We start from the raw sequence: 25,621 nt of genomic DNA, 5'->3' as shown, positions 1-25,621 counted from the left end.
CAAACTGTTGCCAGAAAAGTAGGTTAGGTTAGGTTAGAACTGCGACCCCCGCAGAAACAAACTGTTGCTAGAAAAGTAGGTTAGGTTAGGTTAGAACTGCGACCCCTGCGGAAACAAACTGTTGCCAGAAAAGTAGGTTAGGTTAGAACTGCGAGCCCCGCAGAAACAAACTTGCTAGAAAAGTAGACTAGGTTAAGTTAGAACTGCGACCACCGCAGAAACAAACTGTTGCCAGAAAAGTAGGTTAGGTTAGGTTAGAAAATTAAAATATTAAGTTTAATAAAATGAGAAACACAATTCTATGAATATGCAGGCTTGGAAACAAGTTTTATATAAACTTAATATTATAAGGAATAATAATATATGACCTGAAATTTAATAAAATGAATTTCGAAACATTAATTTTCTGAACTATAAAAAATATACAAATAGATCTTCTACAATGTATGTGCACTGGAAGTTGATCATTCTATGAAATGATAATATTAGAAACATTTTCTATGAAGCGCAATTCTACGAAAATGTAGTATATGAAACAACGTACAACCAGAAATTTTATATCTATAGTAGGTGCTTTCAACGCCGACTGTACTTAACACAAAATGAAAATCTTTTTAGAAAATCTAACACATCACTTGATCAGTTCTAAATTCTACCTCTAATTAATTGCATGATGAATTAGGTTTTTCTCTCACTTATTGATTGCGCAAATGAGTAGTTAAGTATAATGAATGGATCGAAAGCATCTACTATCTTTTAGCCGGCACATCATTAGGTATATACACAATCGCTATATCTTACTAACAATCGTGTGCAAGAAGCTATCGACACTAAGAAGTATACATACATAGTATTTTATATTCCAAACAGGTTTTTCGTCAAAACTCGCATGTCCCATGCAAGTCAGTAAACACGCAACTATATCTTTTTTGAGTAGTTTTTATTACTATCTTTGTATAAAGTTGTTTTTATTACTGTGTGAAATTGTAGTGAGTTTTCTCCGCCCGTTAATGAGATTACAGTTATTCTGTATATAGACACGCTAAGTGGAATAGAAGTATGAATGCAAGCGGCCGGTCATTGAGCAGCTTTGAGGTAAAACATGTTCCTAGGAATGCGCGGCCGCTTGCTGCGCCGATTGTCTCTCTACTCACGGCGTCCACTCGAGACTGCATAATAAGTGGGACGTACGACTAATTAATAAGGAATCCTCTATTATCTCATCGAAGGAAACTTGTCTGAATGCTACAAGCTACAAGGTTTTCAATGTGACAAATATTTGGATATGTATGCAGGTATCAATTTAGAGTTTAGCAAGGGACGATTGATTGTGCAAGTTTATTATCTTTTACATAGCTATTAGTGTTAATAGTTGTACCGACCATAAAAAAAAACTATGTTGCATAATGTGACATATTTAGAAGTTACGATCGCCAGTGATTCGGTGTGTGCGATTTACAGAGCAGCAGCAGCTATCGTATTCACATACGGTATATATCTAGGCTATGAGCAAAATATACCAGAGACACGTCTGTTATAATTCGACGCAGATATTTGTAAGAAATAGTGCGTGATTGTAGGTCAGCCTTATGCTGGTCCTGCAGCAGTGAGGCGGGCACGGTCCGCGGTCCGGCGGATTTTCGCAAGGCTTCGCGGCGCCCCTCCGCTGCGTGGGCGCCGCCGCGCAACCTGCCGTCAGTTTCACCGCATCTCGCGCAGGCCCCGCGTCGCTGCGCGCCGTCACGCTACCACAAATACTATGTGCACCAGACAGAAACGATCTATCAAATAGTGTTAAGTTACTGTTATTAAGTTTAACTAGTGACTCGAGTGTTACGCAGGTGAGATTTTCCGCTCTAAATACAAGAATTATGTGAACAGTGATGTGCATGCGCAATCTTTATTTTTATATGGAGCTGGAAACCAGAAATTTATTAAAACGTCTTTTTTTAATGTCAAATATTACGTGAATGTCACAGAGGGGAGGTCAAGCACTAATTGTTCCAAGACTTGGGGGATTAAGATTCGTAGTAAGAAACGAAACTGTTAAATAGCTCTCGACGGTGCAGCAATTGTTTGGTTGTTAGAGGTAAACATCGCTCGCGGTTTGTAAGAGGTACTCATGTACCGTGTCTATGCAGAGAAAGTTCCTTACTATTGTGTACTTAAACACTTTTGTTACTGTTTATCTTCTGTATTGTTTAAACTCATTTAAACATGACTTAGCCGTTGATTTCATTTTAAACTAACACGGTTATTTCAAACACGAAATTTTTGAAAACTTTAAAAATTATTAAAAGAATCTTAAAAAGGACATTTTACCAATTTTGGTAGAGGTTCCGCCAACACGCCTGTGTTGATACAACCTCTGTGAGTCAGACAGGCAGGGACACAAGGACGGTGAGCTCAATGCGTAAACATATGAATTTTATACATAATAGCACGCCCACGATCTTCCGTAACATGTGAAGTTAGGTATTGTGACACACACACACACACACACCACTAACACTTGCCTCGAGCATCAATACAAAATATAAATACCACTGATGACAAACATGAATCACTAATTACATAAAGATTATGACTCATATAAGAAAATATGTTTTACCCCATAAGGTATTGGTAGAGCGAAGGTAGAGATTAAAAACATCGTTCATATATTTTACTTACCTTGTTTTGTGGAGTTCATCCCGTAACCATTGACGACTACCTGGTGCAAAAATGCCTCCGTATTAATATTGCCTACACAAGTACACATTATACCTACCGTAGAGCTTCTACGCAATAAGTTTATTGTTTTTTTTTATTTATCGTGGAAACCGAAGAAAATAGCGTGATTTGGAACCGTAACAAAGTGAAAAGCAAAATCCATACATTTAATTTGAGTGGTATATTTTATTTAGGTTAGGTACTTTCCCATGAAATTGATTTGCAACTTAGATTATCTAGCAAACGAATATCGGCATGTCGTGTAAATTAAATACGCTTCACTCGTTCGATAAAGTAATACAAGATAATAATCACGCACACATATTCATACACATTCTATTAACACATTCACTGCTATTTAACGTTTTCGTAGCGCTACGTTCGTAGCCGATCCCAGCGTTTTCCTGCTTTGTAGAGAAAAGCGACTACGAACAGAGAATCCGCCAAGCGGGTTCCCGGCACTCAAAATATCGTCATGTTGAACCGAATTTATTTTAAATGTGCAAATGAATATGAATCACGCCATTATGCGTGTTAATTCTGGGCACGCATGGTCGTTCAGAAGGCTGTTCAAGTTTCCTTGTAGGGACAGTAACAGCTGTTATAATAGTACCTCTTGCAAATCTCTAATCAATTCTTTAATTGGATCACCGGCTTCATTTATGTATATGGAATGGAATGGAACTATTTAAGTAAATATAGATGGTCAAACCATGCAATTCGTCAGTAAATAGGAATCAAAAAAACTATACTCGTCCTTTTCTTTTGGGTGCTAGTACTAGTGTAAAACAAATATAGTATGATTCTCTCTATGTTTAAAATGGGACAGTCCTTTGATACACTATAATACCTGAGCTAATCGAATAACGTATCCAAAGTACGTACCAAAACTATATTAGCTGCGCTACGAGTACTAGGGCTGGTTTTTATTTCGTTGTCGTTTGTTTCTCGTAAGAATTCGATAAAATTAGGTTAATAAGAGTCGGGATATTACAATATTATTATTGTACCGCATTTCCTAAAGAAATCTTCCTTTGAGTTAGGAAAACGTATGGAATTAAGTATTAAATTTTTCGTAACTCAACTAATAATTAAGTACCTACATTTTTTTTGTCCCAAATTGAGATTTAGTGTAATAAACACTTATGATTTACTGTCCAGAATGAGGAGCTCTTCAAACTTACCAATTTAAAAAAAACGACGACAAAATAAAAATCGGTGACCATTAACACTGATGACATGTGACGCTATACCGGCTACGTTCGTAGTTGTAATACGTACCTACTCAAATATTTCACAGCTATCTGACCGCTATGCAATGCCCGCTAGACCAATGTTTTATTTTTCAAATATTCATCAAATAAGTGCAGCAAAAGCTGCACCAACAAGTAGATACCTACGCACAGGTGATGTCGGTCGCCTAAATTGCAATGCAAGTTAGGTTAATTTGGTTGGATTTGCTTAGAGTTTATATAGGTACCTATTTACTACCTTTCTGATTTAATATTCAGGTCTTTTCATTAAGTATATTTGCCTTTTGGCATTCACCTTGACTGTAACCTGTTTACGTTGCGCCCGTGTGGGATTCGGTCAGTGTCATCTTTTCGCCATCATAGGATATAGGATGTAAGTACTTTATTTTCAAATATCGATACCGAAAGAAGCCTGAGGTCATCCCCCAGGCGTAGCTTTTTACTTGACCTAATTTCATCAAAATCGGTTAAGTATTTAGGTAAGTTAAGAAAAAACAAAGAGTTACATTCGCAAATAACCTACCTAGTAATTACTACACTATCACTTTCAAATGCAACTACGTTTTGTTTCAGAATGATGAACTCTCTCGCATTTCACATATTTCTTATAAGTCTGGTCGCTCCTACTGTTATTCAATGGTAAGTTTATGTTATCCAATAATTATCAATATATCACTTACAAATTGCATATAAAGCTTTTTATTTTTATTTTATTTTATTTATTTAGAGATCCAACAGCTATGACATTAACATAGAAATTTTAGTAGATACAGGAAGCCAATTATAGGAACTCACAGGTATTTTTATGGCTTTGAGTTGTCACTGAAAAACCTTTGCTTAAATTTTATGAGCGTTGTGTTATATGTTACAATGTCAGGCAGGGTCACATACAGATACCTATTTACATTACTTAATTATTCATGAATGCATGTTACCTACCTGCTTGTACAGATGGCAATCCATAGATCTACACACGTTTGTACATAATATGTAGGTACATAGTTGTGTAATTATATGTTTACCGTGTAGGTATGTAACGAACCAGCCATAACACTAGTTATTTTGTTTGGTAAAATAACCGTTATGTAAGCCTAGACATTGTAGTACCTAATACTGTTCTAGTTCCCTTCCTATTCGATTTATGTGATTAATCGTTACACCATGGAGTTTGTACTACGTCCTGCTGCATTATCAATAGGGCTCTATGTTGTCAAGTATTGATGTTGTGTTATTCCCTACAGCATATCAGTGATAGGACCGCGAGTGGTCCGGCCGTACAGCGCGTATCGTGTAGCGGTCGCAGGCGGACCGCGGGCACAGAGCCTCTATGTAGCCGTGGAGGGCAGGAAGGCCAATGGAGAGCCCTACTCACAAGGGCGAGAGGTGCAGGTCCAACCGGCGTCTTCCAGGATCGTTGATCTTGAGGTACCTTACATTTTTACTGATGCTATCTAAACGATTTTGCCACGTGCGATCTGACCGCATAGCTTTTCTCGCTTGACGATCTCGGGCGGGTCATTTCCGATCCTTCATTGTATACTTATCATTGCAATTAATTGTAAAGCTATCAGCTATAAACATAGTCCCTCAAACGATACCTAATGATAACAATAATCTAAAAAGTTAATTTGTATTTGTATCCTAGATAGACGACCCGGGGCCCGGTAACTACGAGCTGATCGCGCAGTCGAGGTCTGGCGCACAGTTCTCATCGTCAGCGCGACTGGTGTACCAACCGAGGAGCTTCTGCGTATTCGTGCAGACCGACAAACGGGTCTACCAGCCCGGAGACACCATCAAGTTCAGAGTCGTCGCTCTAGATAAGTAAGTTAAACCTTTTAAAGGTAATTATTTGAATTTTGTCAGTTAAGCTTTAACTGATCCACCACGTCACCAATCCTACCTAAAATAGATTCTGCTTGATAAAAGAGATTTTGGAGGATTTGCAGGCTTTGAGTTGCCTTATATATAGGTATACAAACTTCTATGCGGGGGAGTGCAGCAATCTGCACCTGACTGTACAATTGTACATCATTTAAATTTTGAAGCTCTAATTAATTAATTTAAAAATGTAAAAATATGGACTGTTTAATTGTCTGAAATAAATTTATTTTATTTATTTATTTTTTAAAGGTTTGTGTGGATGCTACCTTGCTACCCACGTTTTTGATATACCTCAATATACTGTGTTGATTGATGTTGTGGATGATTTAAACTGAAACGGGACTTAATGCCGTGCACATACGTTTCTTATTTGGTCTGACGTTTCGAACGCGACATTACGTGCATGGTAGAAGTTTCTGTCGTTCCAGTTTGAATTATTTAAATATAAATAATCGTTCGTTACAGTTTTTATCGTTTTAGATAATTTTCCTAAAACGTAGGAATACATAAATTAACTGTCTGTGTCTACCCGTTTTATTCAAGAATGCATGTTTAGCTTCCGAACTTTTAAACATACAATAGTACCTACTTAGCGTTAGCCGATCGTATCTAATGAACAATGTTTCTTCGTATAAATTTCATCAGCACCGTAACACAAGACACTTTCGCTTTCGATACCCTCGGCGAAGAGAAGCCAGCAGGTGTCATTCCGATCGTTTATCTAGCGCAGGTGTTAAAAACCACAGGTCAACCAGTATATATGCGCTCTGGGCTTACACATAGCTATCTCGGATCTCGAGGTTACAGGTATACAGAGCGTTCGACTCGCCTGCACTTCCTAAGCAATTAGAACGCACGGATAGAGCGCGTAAGATTACGTGTGATTACCACGGTTATTGACCTCACCCACAGGTACTTGCTGCCTTTGTCTATCCCGATAGACGTGAGCGTGATGGACGCGGGAGGCTCTCCTGTAAGACAATGGGGCGCTGTCTCCCTGGACCGAGGGATTCTCTCCGACGAGTTGGTACTGGCTGATGAGCCAGCACTTGGGGAATGGACGATACAAGTAAGGAAGTACAGCGGAAACATAGATAGCTATCATGACTTTGAATTTAACACCCACTCTGATATGACCTTAGATTTTGTTTCTTGATGCGCATTACATTTGCATGTTTTGAAGTACCTACATATTGCTTATTCACTGTTACATAACAAATATAAGTTGGTATATATGTATTTAACAAATAAAAATTGTAGGGCAAACAAGTTCTAGTAATTACATCAGTAACAATTTTCGGGACTGTGGTAGGAACCATAATTGATAACCAAATCCATGCATTCGGAAAAGGTATTAATCCTTTTCTTTTTGAAAGTCTGTTGAGCAAAAAAACGATCACGGAAAGTGTTAATAACCTGTTTTTATTGGTCTTAACTTTTGGGCATTAATAGTAACTTGTCTGATACGATGTAAACTATTTTGATTCCAAATAAGCCATAGGTATGTTAAAACTCCAGTTTACCTACGACAATGGTTGACGTCATGTTGTTTACAAATACATTATGGTTGTATTAAGTATAAAGAAGTAGTAAAAACAATGTTTGTACTTATTGTAGGTGGAGGTTCGCAACCAAGTGTATTCGCGCCAGATACTGGTGGCCGACTACGTGATGCCCAAGTTCCAGATGGACATGCAACTGCCTAAAGAAGTGTTGTTCAGCGCGGGCCGGTTTACCATCAACGTCACTGCTAAGTAAGTAGTGTAGTAAGTATAAGGCATAGTCGTAAGTACTAACAAAAATTATCCCTAAATAAATGAATTTAATTTAATTTTAATTTAATTTAAGTAAGTTCTTATAAAACAAGCATTATCTTTGCCTCTAGCCTAGCATCCATTGATTGAACTAATAGGTACCCGTTTCCGGATATTTTGTGCTGTATAGTGCAATAAAATATTTGTCGAAAGAAATGCAACAAGATAACTTAAAATGTGGTCAGGATCCTTATGAATTTTCATACACAGACTAGGAAGCTCAATAAGACTCGTGTTGTAGGCACTTAATAAATAATATCTTCAAATCAATTAATTTCCAATTTATTCCGATGTACTTAGAATAAAATAAGCAAGAAAAACATCGTACTTCACTAGGTTAAAGTGAAAACAAACATCAATAATAACTTCCCATTGTAAACAAAGGAGTTCTATTTTCTCCGCGAAAGCTGTCAACAATGGTAACAATGATGGAAAACTGATTATTTGTGGCATCAGGTTTTATTTCGATTGAATGTAGATTTGTGGCGAAGCGTCCGGCCAACCATTTGATGCGGTCATTTCGTTTTTATAGCGCTCTTCAGAAACTGTGTATAAATACTTATACTAAATATTAGATAGCCTTAATAACTTACATATTGCTGCACAAAAAACTGTTGGAATAAAACTTTTTGCTGTTATTGTAATTATTTACGGATGGCATGCCATCATCTTTAAGGAGCAAATTAATTCCACATTTTTTTGTTAAACATCTGGGTTTTGGTATTTTTCTGTAAAAGTATTTGTACTCGTAGTCCGTAGGACTTCAGAAGGCCTACCACGAACACCAAAATTCGCAAATTGCGGGCATCTTTTCCTTTTACTCTAAAATTGCGACAGAGAAACAAGTCCGCAGTTTGCGAACTTCGGCGGTGTTCGCGGAAAGCCCTCAGATCTTATTTGAACTTATATTAATTCCAGCCACTTCACCGGTTTACCGGTACAAGGAGAACTAACCCTATCCGCATATGCAGTATTTTTTTCCGACATTCTCCAGCCAGTATTCTCTAATCCCGCCCGCAAGGTTGTCGACTTCAACGGTAACACTGAAGTGACCTATGATCTAAAAACTGACCTAGACCTTGCCGAAGATGCGGCAAGGCCGTTAGTAGTTGAAGCAGTACTGGAGGAGAAAGATACGTTGATAAAGCAAAATGTCTCCTCAAGAATTCTTTTGTTGAGGACTCCTTATAGACTCAAGGTTACTGCTCCGGAGTACTTCAGGCCTAATTTACCTTACACTGTCCAGGTAAGCAAATCATGCCATTTTCTTTAACTCATTTAAATTAAAACCCCCTACGGCGGAACGAATTTGGATAAAACCACTTCGGTTCTTCCGTTACCACGATAGAAACTATAAATTCAAGGTTGAACTATCAATTTAAGTCTTTTAAATAGCTAACATATCTTTTTTTACGTTTTCAGATCGAAGTGGTAGATCCATCAGGCCAAATAATAGAACTGGACGATGACGTCACGGTCGAGCGTTTATGGGATGACGGAGCGCCTGTAAATGTGACGACGGTTCCATTGAAGAAAGGTTTAGCCACCTACACTTTAACGCCTGCTGAATCGTATGCTGCTTTTACTCTCAACTTAGTGGTATGATAAGACAACAATAATAAAATCTAAATTCAATTATATGATAGCCTGATCTTACCTAAGTATTAAATCTTTCAGATAAAATACAAGGAGGTCACAGAGCGAGTGATCAATGTGATAAAATCAGCTGGTTCTAAAGGACAATACCTCACGGTGGAACTGTTGACTCGGGATACCACCGTCGGAGGCGAGATGCGGGCGCGTATTTCCTCCACCGAACGAATGGATCTTCTGCACTATGCTGTTATAGGGCGTGGAGATATCCTTCTCGCTAAAACTGTTGAAGTTAGTCATACAATAGGACTTAATACATTTCCTATCGCTTACCTAAGCCCCAATCGTTACACTTAAACGCGACACATTCGTAACACATTCGAGACGAGGTCTTCCTCCTTATCTGCATTGCCGATTGCATTCGCATATTACGAGGTGCGTACTTCGTTTGGCTAATCCCAAGATTTTCATAATCATTCATAGTTGTCGCTGATTCAGTGACTGGCCTTAGTTTTTTATTTATTTTGGGTTTTATTACATATTTTCTTTTGTGTTACAGTTAAGCCCTGCTCGCAAAAGCGTGGACGTCTCAATACCGGTGCAAGCGCGGATGGCTCCCGGCTGCGTGCTGCTAGCTTGGTATCCGCTGTTGGACTCTACCCAAGACGTCGTATTGGCGTCAGCGATATATGCCCCACAAAAGAATTTGCTACAGCACAAAGTAACTATATTCATGAACAAGCTTTCTAACAACGTTAAATTTAATGATTTATGGCAATGTGTTACTGTTGTTCTGAAAATCCTTTGTTCTGAACATTTTACAAAATATCATCGTGCCATTTACTTTTTGGTCTTCCTCGGCCGAGTTTAACAGATAATCCCACTGGTAAATATTTCGTAAATGGTATTTCAGGGACTGGACTACGAAATCGGACTTCTTTTATCTCTCTTTTGCGTCTTGAAATTTAACTCCGAGACATTTTCAGAAGACTTGTCCCGCGTAGCTTATTGTGTGATCTGTCATTGAAACATGAATAACTGTTTCAGGTATATCTATCAGTAGGCGGAGGCTACCGACCAGGTGGCGCGGTAGAAATGAGGGTGGTGGGCGAGCCCGGCGCTCACGCTGCCGTGCTGGCAGAGGACTCGCGGGCTGCCCTCGCGGGACTCTCTGGGGAGGACGGGCTCGGCAGCGGGCTTGACATGCACACGGTAACAAAGAACCATGAGTCTCTCTGTCTCATCTTAGCATTTATCCTGATCCTGATCTGCTGATTCGTAGTGGAGGTGGACAAAGTGGCAAAGTCCACATTTTTTCCAGAACCACGAGTATCCTGACGAATATTTGATATTGAAATAAAATGAAAGAAACATACTGGTAGTGTTAATGATGTCCGACTATTCACTTCAAACGAATACTTCCTTAATCTTTTCAATCATTAAAGTAGAGTTGTGTGGGAGGGCGATTTGTGCCATTCCAACTAAAATGTATTAATTTTCCGTACAGATCGAACGAGAAGTAGAAAGCTTTAGTGGCTTGAGGCATTCCATATTCAAGAATCATGACCATTTGCCAGGCATGGGAGTTGACCTGGGAGGCAACGCTACATTTGACGTTTTCACGGTTAGTAAATACCTACGCACGCAACGCCAATGTAACAACAATAATATATACTTAATACACATGTAAAATCAGTTATTTTATTTTATTTTAGAATGCAGGAGTAGTCATCTTAACGGATGGTTTAGTAATGAGGAGCGATCCAAGAGGTAATGCAATCTAAATTGTGCCCTGCTTTATGCTTGTCTTTCCGTAAGTGATTGTTTTATTTACAGCAATCTTAACCAACAGGTAAACCGCCGCCTCTAAGCCTCCCGGAAACAGGCACTCGGCCTCCGCTGGCGGGACCTTACGCCTTTAGTCGCCTGCCGACGCCGCCAACTCCGAGATATTACCTCAAACTTGCACCGCAGCCTACTTGGACGGTTGCTAACTTCTCAATCGAGTACGCACAATTTCTTTTTTCATTTGCTCTTGACTCCATTGTCTCTAATTCGTAATTATATACCTATCTTAGAATGTACGTTTTAAAATTAATATCAGCTTTTGTTAAAAATAAGAATTTGTCAATGCCACTTTTCCTTTTAGCAATGACGGAAGAGGCTCTGAGAACAGAGTATCTCCAATCACCAGTGGCAACTGGTTGGTGGGAGCGTTCGCGGTACATCCTGAGCTCGGACTAGGCCTCGCTTCACCACAGAAGTTCACCACCAGCATACCCTTAACCATAACTGCAGAGCTGCCAGCTAGCCTACAACGTGGCGAAGCGTTGGCGGCAGTTATCACATTAAAAAGCACGCTGACAGTTGATACAAGCGTTGAAGTTACTTTCCACAATTCCGAGCAGTACTTTGAGTTTGAACCGTTGGAAAATAACATCGATTCGGCTAAAAGTGAGTACATTCCACAACCTTACCTGGTCTTCTCAGCAAATGCTAAAACCTGCTTTAACGCTAATGTTATTGAAACTTTTGAAAACTTTAAAATCAGCATGTCTCCCACATGATTTAGCGACAGTTTTACAGAAATAGAGATCAATTACTCTTCACCTAAATGGGATGAAAATCCTCTTTTCTAACTGGCATACTTCTTAATTTGAGCGCAAACATCATCACGCAATGTGAACTTGCAGAGATCGAGGTGTACCGCCGCCTTAGAGTGTCGGTCCCGGCAGGAGGCTCCGCCAGCACAGCGTTCCTAGTGAGCGCCACGCGGCTGGGAGAAGCGCCAATTATCGTTGAGGCCACCGGCGATGGAGTGTCTGCTTCACTCTTCAGGACTATTGACGTTAAGGTAAAGATGATCGAGGTGTACTGCTTTATCCGAGTGTCGGCCCCGACAGTGGGAGGCTCCGCCAGCACAGCGTTCCTGGTGAGCGCCACGCGGCTATGAGTAGCGCCAATTATCGTTGAGGCCACCGGCGATGGTGTGTCTGCTTCACTCTTCAGGAGTTTCAGGACTATTGGCGTTAAAGTAGGGATGACCGTCCAATTATTTATTTATTTAGTTAGGGAGAACCGACAGCTTTAAAATGTACAATAGACTACTATTATTACTAAACAATTCATTTTTAAATGTTACTGGTATTATGATATACCTACAGATTTCGATTTCCTGCAACATACACACTTTTAGGGTATTCTAATGTTGTCCGGAGCGCCTTTTGATTGTAATCTGACACTTGGTTCATATCTTAGGTCATTATGGGCAAACCTTAGCATTAGAAGATTGATTGATTTAGAAAGTATTTATATATTGAGGTATTTATTACTATTTTAGGACGGTTACGACGAAGAAATCTCATCCTGGGGCCTGCTAGACGGGCGGCGCGGCGTAGCGCGCGCGAACGTCACGCTGGAGCCCCCGCCGGGCTCGCGAGCGGGCCCGGTGTCGCTGCTGGCAGCCGGGAACCTGCTGGCCGCGGCGCTGCCCAGGGCGCGCGCGGCCCCCGCTCCTGCTGCCGATCCAGTGCACGCCTTGCGCCCCATGGCAGTGGCTTGCGTGTTACTCGACTATTTGCAGGTAATTTTAAACGAAGTTTAATGAGAATAGGCTACATGACTATTTTTTTATGGTATCAATCGATCGGATTTGTTTTTAGGATCAAATGTCTATATGGGACCCATTGCATTAAAGTAACACAAAAGTTGTCGGTGATATATTGCGTTTATGTATATAGTTGCTATACAATATTTTTTTGGATGAAATGTAAGGAATCGAATGGTACCCTTACTTTTATCGTTTTTGGAACATAAAAAAATCTTAAATTTTGAAACTTTCAGGTCCTGTAATTTTGTAATTTTTCAATATTTTATTTTAATATCCACATAATTGTGTATCGTTTGCTATCTATTTTACTAGATTTTGTTATAAAATTCAACATGTGTCATCATCCCTATTAACAGTATTTAGTTAAGAGTCATGCGAACATTCCGGACACTCTGTTACTGACAGTATTAGTATCAAAGAGGGTAATTAAACGTAAAAATGAATGTGATCCAATTTTTCTTCTATAGGCGATCGGTGAAGACGACTCGGCAGTGACGAGCGAGGCTCGTGATCACGCCGCCGCTGGCTACCAGCGGCTCATGGCTTATCGTCGACCGGATGGTTCCTTCGCTCCCGACACCGATGACGAATCTACAGGAGACGTATGGTTAGTTAGACCGATATATCCGCACCGTAGGTTCAACGCCAAAGACCGATTAATCGGTCACAGACCACAGAGCAACATAGACCTACGTGCATATGCATAAAGTTCAATTTCAGTTTTGACACTTCGGGACCTGGCGTCAGCGTGACAGCTTTTGTGTTTGACACGGCGTCGAAAAGGTTAATCAGACCAAGCTCCAGTTAAAATGAGTTTTGGTATTACAGAATGGTTGTGCACTGTGCAACCGAAAAGTTTTAACTCGCAATTAATAAATGGCTTGTTGTTTGTAACAGGATGACAGCAGTGGCAGCGCGTTGGCTGGTCCGTTGCGCGCGCCACGTAGTAGTGGGCCCGGCGGCGGCGACGGCAGCGATTCGCTGGCTAGCCGATGCGCAGGGCCCCGGCGGCAGCTTCCGCGCACCTGACCAGCGCCTCAACCGACATGCCCAAGACGCCCTGCCAACGGCTGCGTATGCGTTGTTGGCGTTCACACAGGCGCAGGTAAACTACGAATCTATTCCGTGTGCCTTTGATTCATCAACACAATTATTGCATGTTATTTTTCGCGCGGCTGTAGACCTGGCAATACAATAAATGTCTAATGTAAATTTATTCCAGGGCAACGACATATTCCTGAGGCGCGCCGTCCAGCAAACCGCTGACTACGTCGCGGGCTCACTGTCTCCCGAACAGGACGCGTATTCCCTGGCAGTTTCGGCCGGGGCTCTTGCCGCCGCTAGGCATCCGCAGGCCGCTACGGCGCTGGAGATGATGGATCGATACGCCAACGCTTCTGGTAATTACAACTGCCTGAGAGGCTAAGAGCCGGTGTCCAAGACCAAGTGTCCAAGACTTCAGATCCAGCTGGTTTTCAAACACGATGCATAAGTATTCCATGGCATTGTAATAGGCAGCTAGTACTCTTTGTCTTGTCTTGGCGGGGACACGGCAGTATTTCCAGATGAGAGGAACCTACAGTTTACCGTAGTTTTATAAAAACACACATGAATCTACAAATATACTATAAGATTGATTTGCATCTCCTTTCGTGAATTTAAAAGTGTACCTACACACGATCACTGTTTTTTTTTCAGGTTCAACTAAGTTCTGGTCTCGCAAGATGACCGGTAACGAATGGCGTAACCCCTGGCTGAAAGGCAACAGCCTAGAAGCCTCGACGGCAGCCTGGGGACTCCGCGCCATGCTTTCGGAACGACTGGTAGACGAGGCCGTGCCCGTAGCCAGATACCTTTTGCAGGCTCAGAACGACCTGGATCCCGATGTGGTACGTTTTATTGGCAATTTTTTTTCGGAATTGCATCATTAAGAATGGACAGTTTGTTATCCATTTGGAAATACATACATAAATATCAGGGTTTCAGTATTTGCATTATACATATTTACTTTAACTGCCTCATTCATTGTTTTCGGAAATAATAATATTCGGGTCAGATCGCTGTCGTAAAATTGTTTATTACCAAGTTAAAATGATGCGAGTGTTGTATATCTACACGTGCCGGTTTTTAATTTAATCCCTTTATTTTTCAGCTGGATGCACTTGCAATGTTCGCTAAAGAAATCAGATCTCCAAATAAACTTCGGTTGTCAGTGAATGTCACAGGATCTGAAGAAGCTCGACAGTTCAACATAGACGACGAAAATGCACTTGTCATACAGACACAACTGGTAATTACATATTTATTGAGTAAGCCATTGGTTGTTGCATAAACTATATTTTGATTGTTGACGCAACCGCATTCCATGTACATACTTGTATAAATAAAAAAAATATTAGGACATTCTTACACATATTGACTAAGTCCCACAGTAAGCTCAAGAAGGCTTGTGCGGTGGGGGTGCTATGCTATGCTATGGAATGGAATGAATTTGTATAGTACCAATATGCTAAATATTTGCCCATTTACGCAACAGATCTTGAGTATAGCCAGTGAAATTCGAATCCGTTATATTATTTTCAAATGCGGACGTCACCCAAGTGACGGTTAATTTATAAACGCACATTATGCGCTATATTACACAATTCTAACGACGCGCTCGGTTTACGAGTGCTCTGAGCAGCAATTAAGGCACAACGTAAAGAGAACGAGTCACGTGTTAGGGAGGGACAACGTGATTTGTGACTGGACTTGAAATGAGTGCCTATGCCTTGGTTCCCAGGTACGTGCAGCGCGTTCCGCTAGTGCAGTTACCGAAGGTCGCGGCATAGCCATCGTGGGGCTCTCAACCAAAGGCAGCACCAACGTCACTGCAGCTTGGCCTCGGTTTAACCTGGACCCCCGGGTGGACCAGGTGTCTACTAAGGACCGCTTGCAGCTATCCATCTGCATAGGGTCAGTATTAAATGGTTTATGGTAGATATATAATACCTACTAAACTCTTGTTCGACTTTAAATTTAGTCGAATTTAAATGATCTGATATCAAAAAGTTCACATACGAATTCCACAAGAAATCACATTACACATACCTACCCATAAATAACCAAAAAGTTTCTTGAAAATTTCAATACGATTAATTTTTTTTAAATATAATTCTTTTAGGGATTGGAAATGAATGACCGATTGAGGATCGATTTATTAACACTTAGGTACAGTCGCCATCAGATTTACCTCATATTTGCCAATTGAATGCAGGTTTGTCGCTCTGGGCAACGAAACTGAAAGCGGGCTTACTCTGCTGACCGTGCGACTACCCTCCGGATACCTCGCTGACATCCACACACTGACCGAACTAACGGTAAGATTCTTAAAATACTGTCTTTGCCTAATATTATCTTAGCCCTTAAATAACTAGCCCTAACGTAATGTAACATTAACAATTAATTAATACACAGTCATGAACTCATGACGTTCAATCTCATATTCTACTAGAATAATTCAACGCAGTCACATCGGGTCTAGGACAACAAAAAAACAAAACGTACACTCGTTTCTTTTATTTATCGCCACTTCTTCAGTCTTCTTCAATGCTAGTTACACCGACCAATTGGCGCCCAACGTGGGGCTACTTCAGATGTTACTCCTGTGTTAGAAACTAGATACATTTTCTCATCTCCATTCCTGCTGATACACTGTAGGGTCACTGTGAATGTATCTTTATTCCTCAGTTAGATATAAGACACATCTCGACACTAATTTGGATGTTCTTATTATACTGGCGCCCAACGTGGGGCTACTACGTAAGTATCCTTAATTCTCAGTTACATGAGGGCCATTTTACTCAATAAGTACGTAAGTAGCAAATGTATGAACTCGCACTAAACACTAATGAATGTGCAAACTGCTCCAAAGAGGCACATTGAAATGTGTCGATTATTATGCCGATTATTGTGGTTATTATGACTGCCGAATCCGACACCAGAGCAGCCGATGCAACGGAGCCACGCCGTTTTGTCGACTAAAAAACTAGTGTTTAGTTTTAAGTTTATAAAATACATATGTTTGTTAGTCTGTAAGGTATTTGTAATATGGGCCTTGTTGCCTGATTTTTTCTAAATAAAATAAATTATCCCACAGGCAGCGTCGCACGTGACGACAGCGCGACTGTCAGAAGGCGGCGCGGTGGTGCTGGCTTGGCTGCGCGCGGGCCGCGCCGAGCGCTGCGCCACGCTCGCCGCGCCGCGCGCCCTCGCCGTGGCGCGCCAGCGGCCCGGAGTAGCCACGCTCAAGGACCTTTACGACTCTAGTCAGTTTTTTGTTACTATCTAGTAATCTAGTTCTTCTAGCTTCTAGCAAAAAAACCTTGATGACACAAATTACACTGAGCGCGATTATAGGTCTAGCAGACGCGGCATCAATGTCGCTATTGTCGGTTGCCTGGCAATCTCATACTTTGAATCGGCAACCGCATTAGCTGAACGATTAAGTGTACTTGCACCATTCATAAAGTGAGCTTCTGAGCTCTTTCTGGCACTTTATGTATGAATCATAATTCCACTAATTTTAATTATAGTTTATTTGTTTCTGTATCCTCTGAACTGTTAGAGGTTATTATGTAGTCTGACATTACGAAGTTCTTTTTCTTCTTCTTTTCATCTATTTTTACGAAATACGTCGCAACTCAATTATTTGAATCAGTCTTTTTTCTCCTATATTAATCTGAATGTTGTTTCAGGTCACCGGGCGCGCGTTTTCTTCCAGCCAATAACGACGCACGCGTGCGACGTTTGCCGCGCGTGGGCGTCGTGCTCCAGCGCGTGCGGCTCTGTGTCGGCGCAGCGCGCGGACAGCAGTGACGTCGCCAAACCGCGCAGTGCTCCTGATGCAGCGGCGACGCACGTTCTAGCGCCCGCTATAGTGGCGCTCGTGACGTTATTATTTACTCTACTATGAGTTTACGAGATAAACCCTTTGACTAACAAGACACACCATAGAATGAAGGAAGTGTCACTTCAGCTGCGCGTCGCGCCCGAGAGCGTGCGGTTCTGTACTGGTGCCCGCTATAGTGGCGCTCGCGGCGTTGTTGTTTACACTTCTATGAGGACTGTTTACTGATGAATCCTGACTTAACGATACACAACAGAGAAGGGATATGTCACTACTGCTGTGCGTCATGCTCGGGTGGGGCTCCTTGTTGGACAGCACATGAATGAAGGCAAAGTTACCAAGCCACAAAATGGTGGTGACGCCCCGGCGGTGTTCATTCTAGCCCTGGTATAATGACGTTTGCGTGAAGAACAGATTCTCCGCGCTTCCTTGAGGACCACACGTCGATGTACTTTTTTACTAATCATCATCTGCATAAGGTCCATGCAGTCAAATACGTCTGCATTTCTTTTTTTTTTTTGAAAATGAAAATGAAAAATTCTTTATTCGCTTAAAATATGGTATAACAAGGTGTTATTGGAAAGATATTCCCGTACAGAGACATATTTTGCTGGTTAAGCATGCAAATATTATCTTGAAGCTATTCATAGTTGTATTAGTCTTCATCTATTTGGTAGGTAGATTGTTAACTTAAAATTAATATTTCTACTTAATACTAGCTAGGTATTACATATCGAACAACTCACTTACAGAGTAAAACACCTGTTTTTTAAGCCAACGATATAGTTATTCTTATTACTCATTTCTTTAAACAGCACCCAGTTTCAAGTCCCAGTGAATCCTATGGATGGACGAATAATACTTTGATCGTCTGACGACTTTTAATTTAAGCATGGATACTATCGTATCGTAACGTATACATAGTTACTCTCTCATAGACTTCTAATCGACTAATGTGATATATAACGTAGTTAAGGGTAAAACACAGGTTTCACCAAAAGATGTATAGACCTTGACTAATAATTTAGTTAGAATTTTAAGAAGATAGTTTATTTCATTGTAAATAATTTATTAATGTATTAAATACAAATAAGAATATGACTATATATAATGCTAGCAACAATTGGCAGTATTTGCGCTGAATTGTAAAGTAAACGATATGTCCGAGCCATATAGGTATTGACGCAAAACGGTAAGTGTAATCGCAGTATAAAATTGACTAAATGTGATATACATGAACATTTGGAGAATATTGAAATTAAATAAATTTATAATAAGCCCGACTTTTAATTCAATAAAATTAAATCCAAAATTAAACATCTATCTTGAACTCATTTGAATACAAAATAAACTTGAATTAGGTATACAAATGTCCTCATCTGATGATGAACTGATGTTCATCAACGCATTTGGGGAAAAAACGTGATATGGAAATTTACTTACGTCTCTATAGTTAACTGCCATTCAATAAAGTATATTATGTAAGGTACTAACATACATAGTTATATCTCCATTTTCCTTATCATCCAGTGGAAGAAGCCCAGGATAGAGAAGGACATCGTCAGGGGGACCACTGAAGCCCTGACCCACGCCCACAAACTGTAACAATAAATAGAGACTGAGTGACGAGACGCTACCTCCAATATCGAACTCCGATTTTTTTTCTGCGTCCCTGTCACTCTAATTAAGCATGAGCGATAGAGATGGACATAGATTTTCTCTTTGAATTTCTATTTTAAGGGTAGGTGCCCAGTTAGGATTTTCTGCTAAGAGGAAAAGAATCTGACCAGTAAGTCAAGCACCAAAATTTCAATATGAATAAAGGGCCAATAATATACATAGGTACGTATTTAAGGTCTAAGCAGTTAGGTCGTGGACCTATGTATTTATATTTTTGGCACTTTATCCTTGTCGATATTTTTGACCTTGACTGTACCAAAGTACTGGGGCAAATTGGCACAATACTAAATACAGGCGATACTTAATTCTATTGTCATACGTTATTTTCATAAGTCGAATATTGAATACTCTTATGTCTTATATCATAAGAGGAATGAACGTGAGTATATTTTATGAGAAGATAGCAATGGCAGGGCGTCCTTAGAACTCGATTTCCACCGGCTTACTTAAAACGAATAAGTTGAGCTTCTTATTATGCAGATATCGAAGAAAAATCGTTTATGTAGGTTTGACGCACCGTTTGATTTATTCGTAAATGTACATCTCATATACATGTCGAACAAAAAATACAAAATATTCCAAATAAAAATTAAATTATTACGTTATTAACACATTAGGTACATGAGGATGCATAGGATATTCTTATATTAGTATTATTTACAGGGTGTTAGGATCGGTATATCTTACTCGTAAGGGTCATCGGAGACGTAGAAAGGCTGCGGGGTAGGCAGCAGGCCGCAGTCGGCGATGAACACACGGCGGAGAGGCCGGTCCTCCACGTCTGTGGGCGTGTGCTCCAATAGGTGCACGATGTTCTGCCCTTCGATCACCTGCACAATGTATACGGAGATAACTAAATAGGTATTAGTGTAAGATACCTAATCTACTGTTTGTGCGCTGGATTGCTAAGCTAGGGATCTTTAAACTATTTGAGTCAAGGCTTTTTGTCTCTGCCAGGCCATAGGCTCTCCTGCCTCCTTTTCGTGAGCCGGATTGTAATATATTATTTATTTATTTAAACTTTATTGCACGATATAAAATTGTACAGTCAAAGAAGTTAATTTCCTCCCCTTTTGTACTTCGTCACAGTGACAATAGTATGGGATCTCTAGCGACTTAGATTTTGGCCGTCCTTTTCGCGGGATGGTATTATGTAGTTCATTTTCATTATATCATCACTTTTCCTAGCATTACAGAATAACCTCAAATAGACAATAGACCTTAATTAATTAACCTAATTAACATGCATAATCACAGACTAAATTATTTATTAACTATATACATAATCCAATTGTTATACAGAAGGTATTTTAGAAACTCGTAAACAGCGTTCGGAAATAGACATCTAGGTAAGTATGTAGTTTTATTTAGATTTTTGTTCCTATTACGTAAAATAGATTTGTTTTAAAAACTGAATAAAAGTTTAACCAATATGCTATAAAATTGGATTCATTAATTCAAAACGGTGCCTACTACGTACAACACTATAAATTTTCTCTAGGAAGTATTTATAGCAACTTGGACAACTTAGTAAGTACCATACCATACCAGTACCATAAAATCTCCAAATAAAGCTTCCAAATTAACTGACATTTGTAAACCTGAGCAATTTTTAATTAATAACCTTTAAACTAGTTTTAAAAATCGAAATATAAGTTTGGTGTGTGATAACCTTACCTTCTAGGTATATATACCCATCTATTTGTTTACAGTCAGGGTAATTTTATATCAGACTTTTGTATTACCACTTAATTACTTAAATGGCGAGTCTTTCTAAACCTAAGATTTTTAACCCTTTGAGCGCCGTTGGCATGTATAGGTACAAGACAACGATTCAAGTAAATAAATAAAGAACGATAGAACGGTACAATGGTGCCGCTGTCTTGTATACAAGACACAAATTCAACCGCTCGGTAAATGTGAAAAAAATATCAATTGTAAAAAAAATTACACTCATTTTAATGTTTTAGGTTTTTGTTTTAAAAAAATACATTTAAAGCAGCTATATAAATCCATTCTTTTATAATAAGGCTATCACAGAATTTGCTCCAGTTTTCAACGTTTTTCATGTTCCTCGTCGCCGTTGCCTTGTATACAAGACAGCTAGGGATGGGAATGTTAACTCGATATGAGAATATTCAAAATAAATATCAAATCGCAAATCTCGTTTTATTTAAGCATTTGAACACTTGTTAAATGCCAATTGGTGGTAACTAGTAACTAGATTACGTAAAACGAGAGAGACAGGCATAACTATAGCTGAAGTACAGGGAGCTTCTTCAGCTGTAGACAGTAGAGTCAGACAAGTAAATCTTTCCTTGTGGTCTCTATTTGCAGAACAAATGATTCATTTTGACATGATAGTGTAGTGGAGAGTGATACCCCTGCAGTGAGTCATTTTAAATTAAAGATGATTACAATTTTCACATGCATATTTTTAGTCACGCACACGTGTTCAAGTGTGTAAAAATACCACACTGTTTTAAATCACACGTAGGAACAAAGGACGCGCCGCGCGCCGAACATTTATTATGTGACGCTTTATAACCCTTAAAAATTTCTTTGTTCACTCGAACCGAAAAACACAGGAACCAAACCGAAAAAGGACAGCTGATTATTTTTTTTGATAAGAAGTTAGGATGGAAAGTAAAAAAACTCCTAATTGTTCGTTAAAGTAAAGCTAAGTATGCTACTATTAAATTGTTTGTCAAACTATTACACTAATGGCTCTGTGAGCTGTAGACCTCGCGAGCATAGCCCAATATGGGACCGTGCACGATGACAGCGCCACACAGCGGTTTGATCAATCAACAATACAAAGATTTTAATTTATTAAAAAAAATACGAAGTTTAAGAGAAAAAAAATACAAAAAGTTATGTCTTACTGGGGATCGAACCCAGACTTTCTGTGTGCAAACAAAAAAAGCGATTGTTTACAAAATGCGCCATGATAGTTCTTAGCTAAGCTGACGAAATTCGGCTACTCATTCTCGAGTACAAACTAAATATCTAAATACCGCCTAAACCAGCAATACAATTTTTCTGCATTTTTTGCCATTTACTATATAAACATGTCTCAAAAAGAAAATACTTTTATGATATCGATACGACTATTTGTTTAAGCGCGAGGTATCACAACTCCTCCATTTTTGAAAATTTCCAAAAACGGGATTGACAAAAAAAAATTTACTCATAGAATCTGGTCACAAAATTTCACAAGAATCGGTTGAGAATTGTGACCTGTAGAGGAGAACATCCGGACATACAAAAGCAAAATGCCAGAGTCAAAACGTAGACCTTCGCTACGTTTCGGTCAATTAATAAATGACTGAATAAATATTATTGTTCTTCACTCATTGACAATTCAACCCACGTGTAATTTTCCCCAATGCAGTTCCGGTACATTTATATTATCGACACACGATGCGCGGCTCTAACGTTACGCTTATAAAGTTTACGTACCGACAAGCGCTTACGCCGTTGACCTAGAGACTATTATTACTTAATCCGCGTGGAAACAGTCCTTGTCGGTCTGCACTGCGGCCAGTCCATGCGCGCCGTTGTCTTGTATAAAAGCCTTCTCGTACAGCCTAGTGCAGTGATTTCACGTCATGAATCGATATTGTTTAGTGGTTGTTTTTAATGATAAAGACCTTTAATTTTAACATTGTCGTATGTAAAAAAATGTTAATTTTTGGCATTTTCGAAATAAATTAAAGTTGGTTAAGGACAAAGCCAAATTGAGTAGATTTTTACCATAAATTGTAAATATCGATATCACTATTTGCAATGCCTAAACTTTTTATTAGTTGTTTACTTAAAATTTACTCTGGCGTGTGAGTGAGCGTCTTTGCGGACTAGGTCCGGCGGCCAAAAGGTTAAAACAACCTTGGATACTTAGGTTATAAAAATATAATAGCAATAAAAGTCATACCCTCCCCACCACAGTGTGTATATTATCCAGCCAAGGTGTTCCAGTTGTTGTTATTATAAACTGACAGCCATTTGTATCCTTTCCTGAAATCATAAAGAGAATTCAAGTAAATTATTACTTCTTTAATAAGAAGGTCTTCAGAATTAATGATGGGTTAAGTTACCTTTGTTGGCCATAGAAACAAAGCCAGCCATGGTATGTTGAGTGTCCATGTTTTCATCCTTGAATGTCTCGCCGTATATACTAATGGAACCTGAACCATCATCAGATACTACATCACCACCTGCAAATTCAAAAAAAAATTTAGGTTAGGTAGACATAGGTAGGTGAATTAGTTTTTATAGTTTTCAAAAATAAGATTACAAATAAATACCTACTTTTTTTTTCTAAAATAACTATATCTGTAAAATTACATACCTTGAACCATAAACCGTTTAATAATCCGGTTGAATGAGGTCCCTTTGTAAGATTTTCCCTTGATTCCTTTAGTAGCGAGAACTTTAAAGTTCTTAACGGCTTTAGGAGCTAAGTCACCAAATAATCCAATCACTACCCTTCCTAAGGGCTTATCCTCATCTTGTATGTCCAGGTATACTTGATCAGTAACTCGAAATTGGCGTGTCTGTAAATTAAACATCGAATATTATACCTAAATAAAATTACAAAATATTTTCTTGCTAAGTCATTCATTTTCACCACATACTTCAGCCACATAAAAACACTTTGCAATATATAACAAAAACAAAAGTTTTTCATAAAAGAACATTATCAACTAGGTAAATTACGAGTGTGACACCCAAGCACTTTGAGGTTGAATCAATACTGGACAGTTGTACAAGTATAGTAGCTAATTGGATAATAGTCTTACCATCATAGTTCCTTACCTATAAAGAAGCCATACTTGGTGTTATGTCTTACATTACTGAAATCATTGTGCAATCCATATGAAAAACATATTCATAATTTAGGTACTTTATTATTAATCCTGATTCTTATTTTGTGATGATACTGCCATCCAAAGGCACTATGCATATTTCCACAGTGCCTGCATTTTCATACACTGGTTGTGGAGGGCTGGGGCTCGCCACCATGCGCTTTGTATGAAATTTCACATGAGCCTTGAGCTTGTCACTCCGGCTGAACTCCTTCATACAGTCTAAAGTATCTCGGAAAGGGCATTTGAACAGTTTCTTAGCTTGATGTGATTTCATGTGTCGCTGAAGCAGGTCCTTTCTCTTAAACTTATGATTGCATATGGAGCATGCAAATTGTTTATCTCCATGCTTTAACATGTGTGATGACAAATATTTTTTCATATGGAAGCTACTGTCACATATGTTACACTGGAATGGTTTGTTTTTCCTGTGAATCTGCAAGTGTAACCTCAATCTTTTATCACTAGCAAATGTCCTGTTACAGTGAATACAAACTTTCTTGTGGTTTTCGGTCAGCAGGTGCAAAGACAGCTTTTCTGGATTTTTAAAGACTGCATCACACTGTGCACACTTATGCCTTGCTATAGCAGTGTTGTGCACAGCTTTTTCAGGTTCCACGTGGGTTTTATGATGTGCAGCTATATCTTCAAGTGTATTAAAAGTCTGGTTGCACATATGACAGTGGTAAGCAGTTGTTTCATGGCTACTGGAGACATGTTCCAGCAGGTCATCAATGTTTGCAAACAAGCCGCTGCAATTACTCTGAATACATTTAAACTTTTTATTACATAGATGCTTTTTTAAGTGGAGTCTGAACTGACTGTAATTTGGTAATATTATATCACAATACGCACAAGAGTAGCTTAAGAGTTCAGCTTCTGCTGATTTTGGAGTTGTCTCAGTTAGACCATCAGGCCAAATCTTGTGGGAGGCTATGTGCCTTTGTAAATGGGAATTTTGGACAAAACAGCGGCCACAGATAGGGCACTGATACGGTCTATCGCTGTGAGTCTTCAGATGGGCCACTAATGACTTAATCTTTTTAAATGATTTTTTACACAACTTGCATTCATTGGAACCTATTCCTGAAGGTATTCCAAGGTTTTGAGAGACCGACAGATGTGATAATGTTGTTACAGTATTTTCACATGAACTTTCATTTACAGCAGGCTCATTTGTTCTAGATAAATCAACGCCACATTTCCACTTTTTATGGTCTAAGAAAATTTTAAGAGAATTAAACACTAATTTACAATTACCACAAACAAATATATCTTCATTGATAGAATCAAGAACCACCACTTGTGCCATTATTTAA

At 39.3% G+C, this 25,621-nt stretch overlaps 2 protein-coding genes across 4 annotated transcripts in view; one reads left to right on the top strand and one right to left on the bottom strand.

Moving 5' to 3' along the window:
- Positions 1-25,621, bottom strand: part of LOC134647986 (uncharacterized) — a 32,171-nt gene extending 6,550 nt beyond the window's left edge. The window contains exons 1-6 of one of the 3 annotated variants that reach the window (XM_063502412.1): positions 24,072-24,206; positions 23,786-23,990; positions 23,532-23,651; positions 23,369-23,451; positions 20,122-20,264; positions 19,251-19,353 (exon numbers count right to left, since the gene is read on the bottom strand). In XM_063502412.1, coding sequence (XP_063358482.1) covers positions 19,257-19,353; positions 20,122-20,264; positions 23,369-23,451; positions 23,532-23,651; positions 23,786-23,990; positions 24,072-24,134 — 711 coding nt within the window. In that variant the 5' untranslated portion in view covers positions 24,135-24,206 and the 3' untranslated portion in view covers positions 19,251-19,256. Of the gene's footprint in view, positions 1-19,155; positions 19,354-20,121; positions 20,265-23,368; positions 23,452-23,531; positions 23,652-23,785; positions 23,991-24,071; positions 24,207-24,252 lie in introns of those variants that run through there. The other 2 variants (XM_063502411.1, XR_010096871.1) reach the window with 2 other exon arrangements.
- On the top strand, positions 1,686-17,849 carry LOC134647956 (thioester-containing protein 1 allele R1-like). The gene is made up of 26 exons (XM_063502350.1): positions 1,686-1,841; positions 4,539-4,604; positions 5,207-5,390; positions 5,611-5,789; positions 6,762-6,918; positions 7,467-7,603; positions 8,582-8,909; positions 9,086-9,262; positions 9,341-9,547; positions 9,816-9,977; positions 10,304-10,468; positions 10,764-10,880; positions 10,972-11,026; positions 11,109-11,262; positions 11,406-11,710; positions 11,950-12,110; positions 12,597-12,839; positions 13,334-13,473; positions 13,764-13,971; positions 14,089-14,266; positions 14,565-14,755; positions 15,019-15,156; positions 15,649-15,821; positions 16,123-16,225; positions 17,005-17,173; positions 17,603-17,849. Exons 2-26 carry the CDS (start codon positions 4,540-4,542, stop codon positions 17,818-17,820), a joined length of 4,314 nt encoding a protein of 1,437 aa, XP_063358420.1. The 5' UTR covers positions 1,686-1,841; position 4,539; the 3' UTR covers positions 17,821-17,849.

The sequence above is a fragment of the Cydia amplana genome, chromosome 5 (genome assembly GCF_948474715.1).
Source record: "Cydia amplana chromosome 5, ilCydAmpl1.1, whole genome shotgun sequence".
NCBI classification, from domain to species: Eukaryota; Metazoa; Arthropoda; class Insecta; order Lepidoptera; family Tortricidae; genus Cydia; species Cydia amplana.
This window is presented reverse-complemented; position numbering and strand designations above follow the sequence as displayed.

What these genes read in the sequence shown, in the direction of transcription:
- LOC134647956 (XM_063502350.1), top strand. Translation starts at nt 4,540, where the DNA reads ATGATGAACTCTCTCGCATTTCACATATTTCTTATAAGTCTGGTCGCT. An exon ending in CTACATTTGACGTTTTCACG is followed by an intron (nt 10,881 to 10,971) that starts GTTAGTAAATAC and finishes ATTTTATTTTAG; the next exon opens with AATGCAGGAGTAGTCATCTT. An exon ending in TAACATCGATTCGGCTAAAA is followed by an intron (nt 11,711 to 11,949) that starts GTGAGTACATTC and finishes GTGAACTTGCAG; the next exon opens with AGATCGAGGTGTACCGCCGC.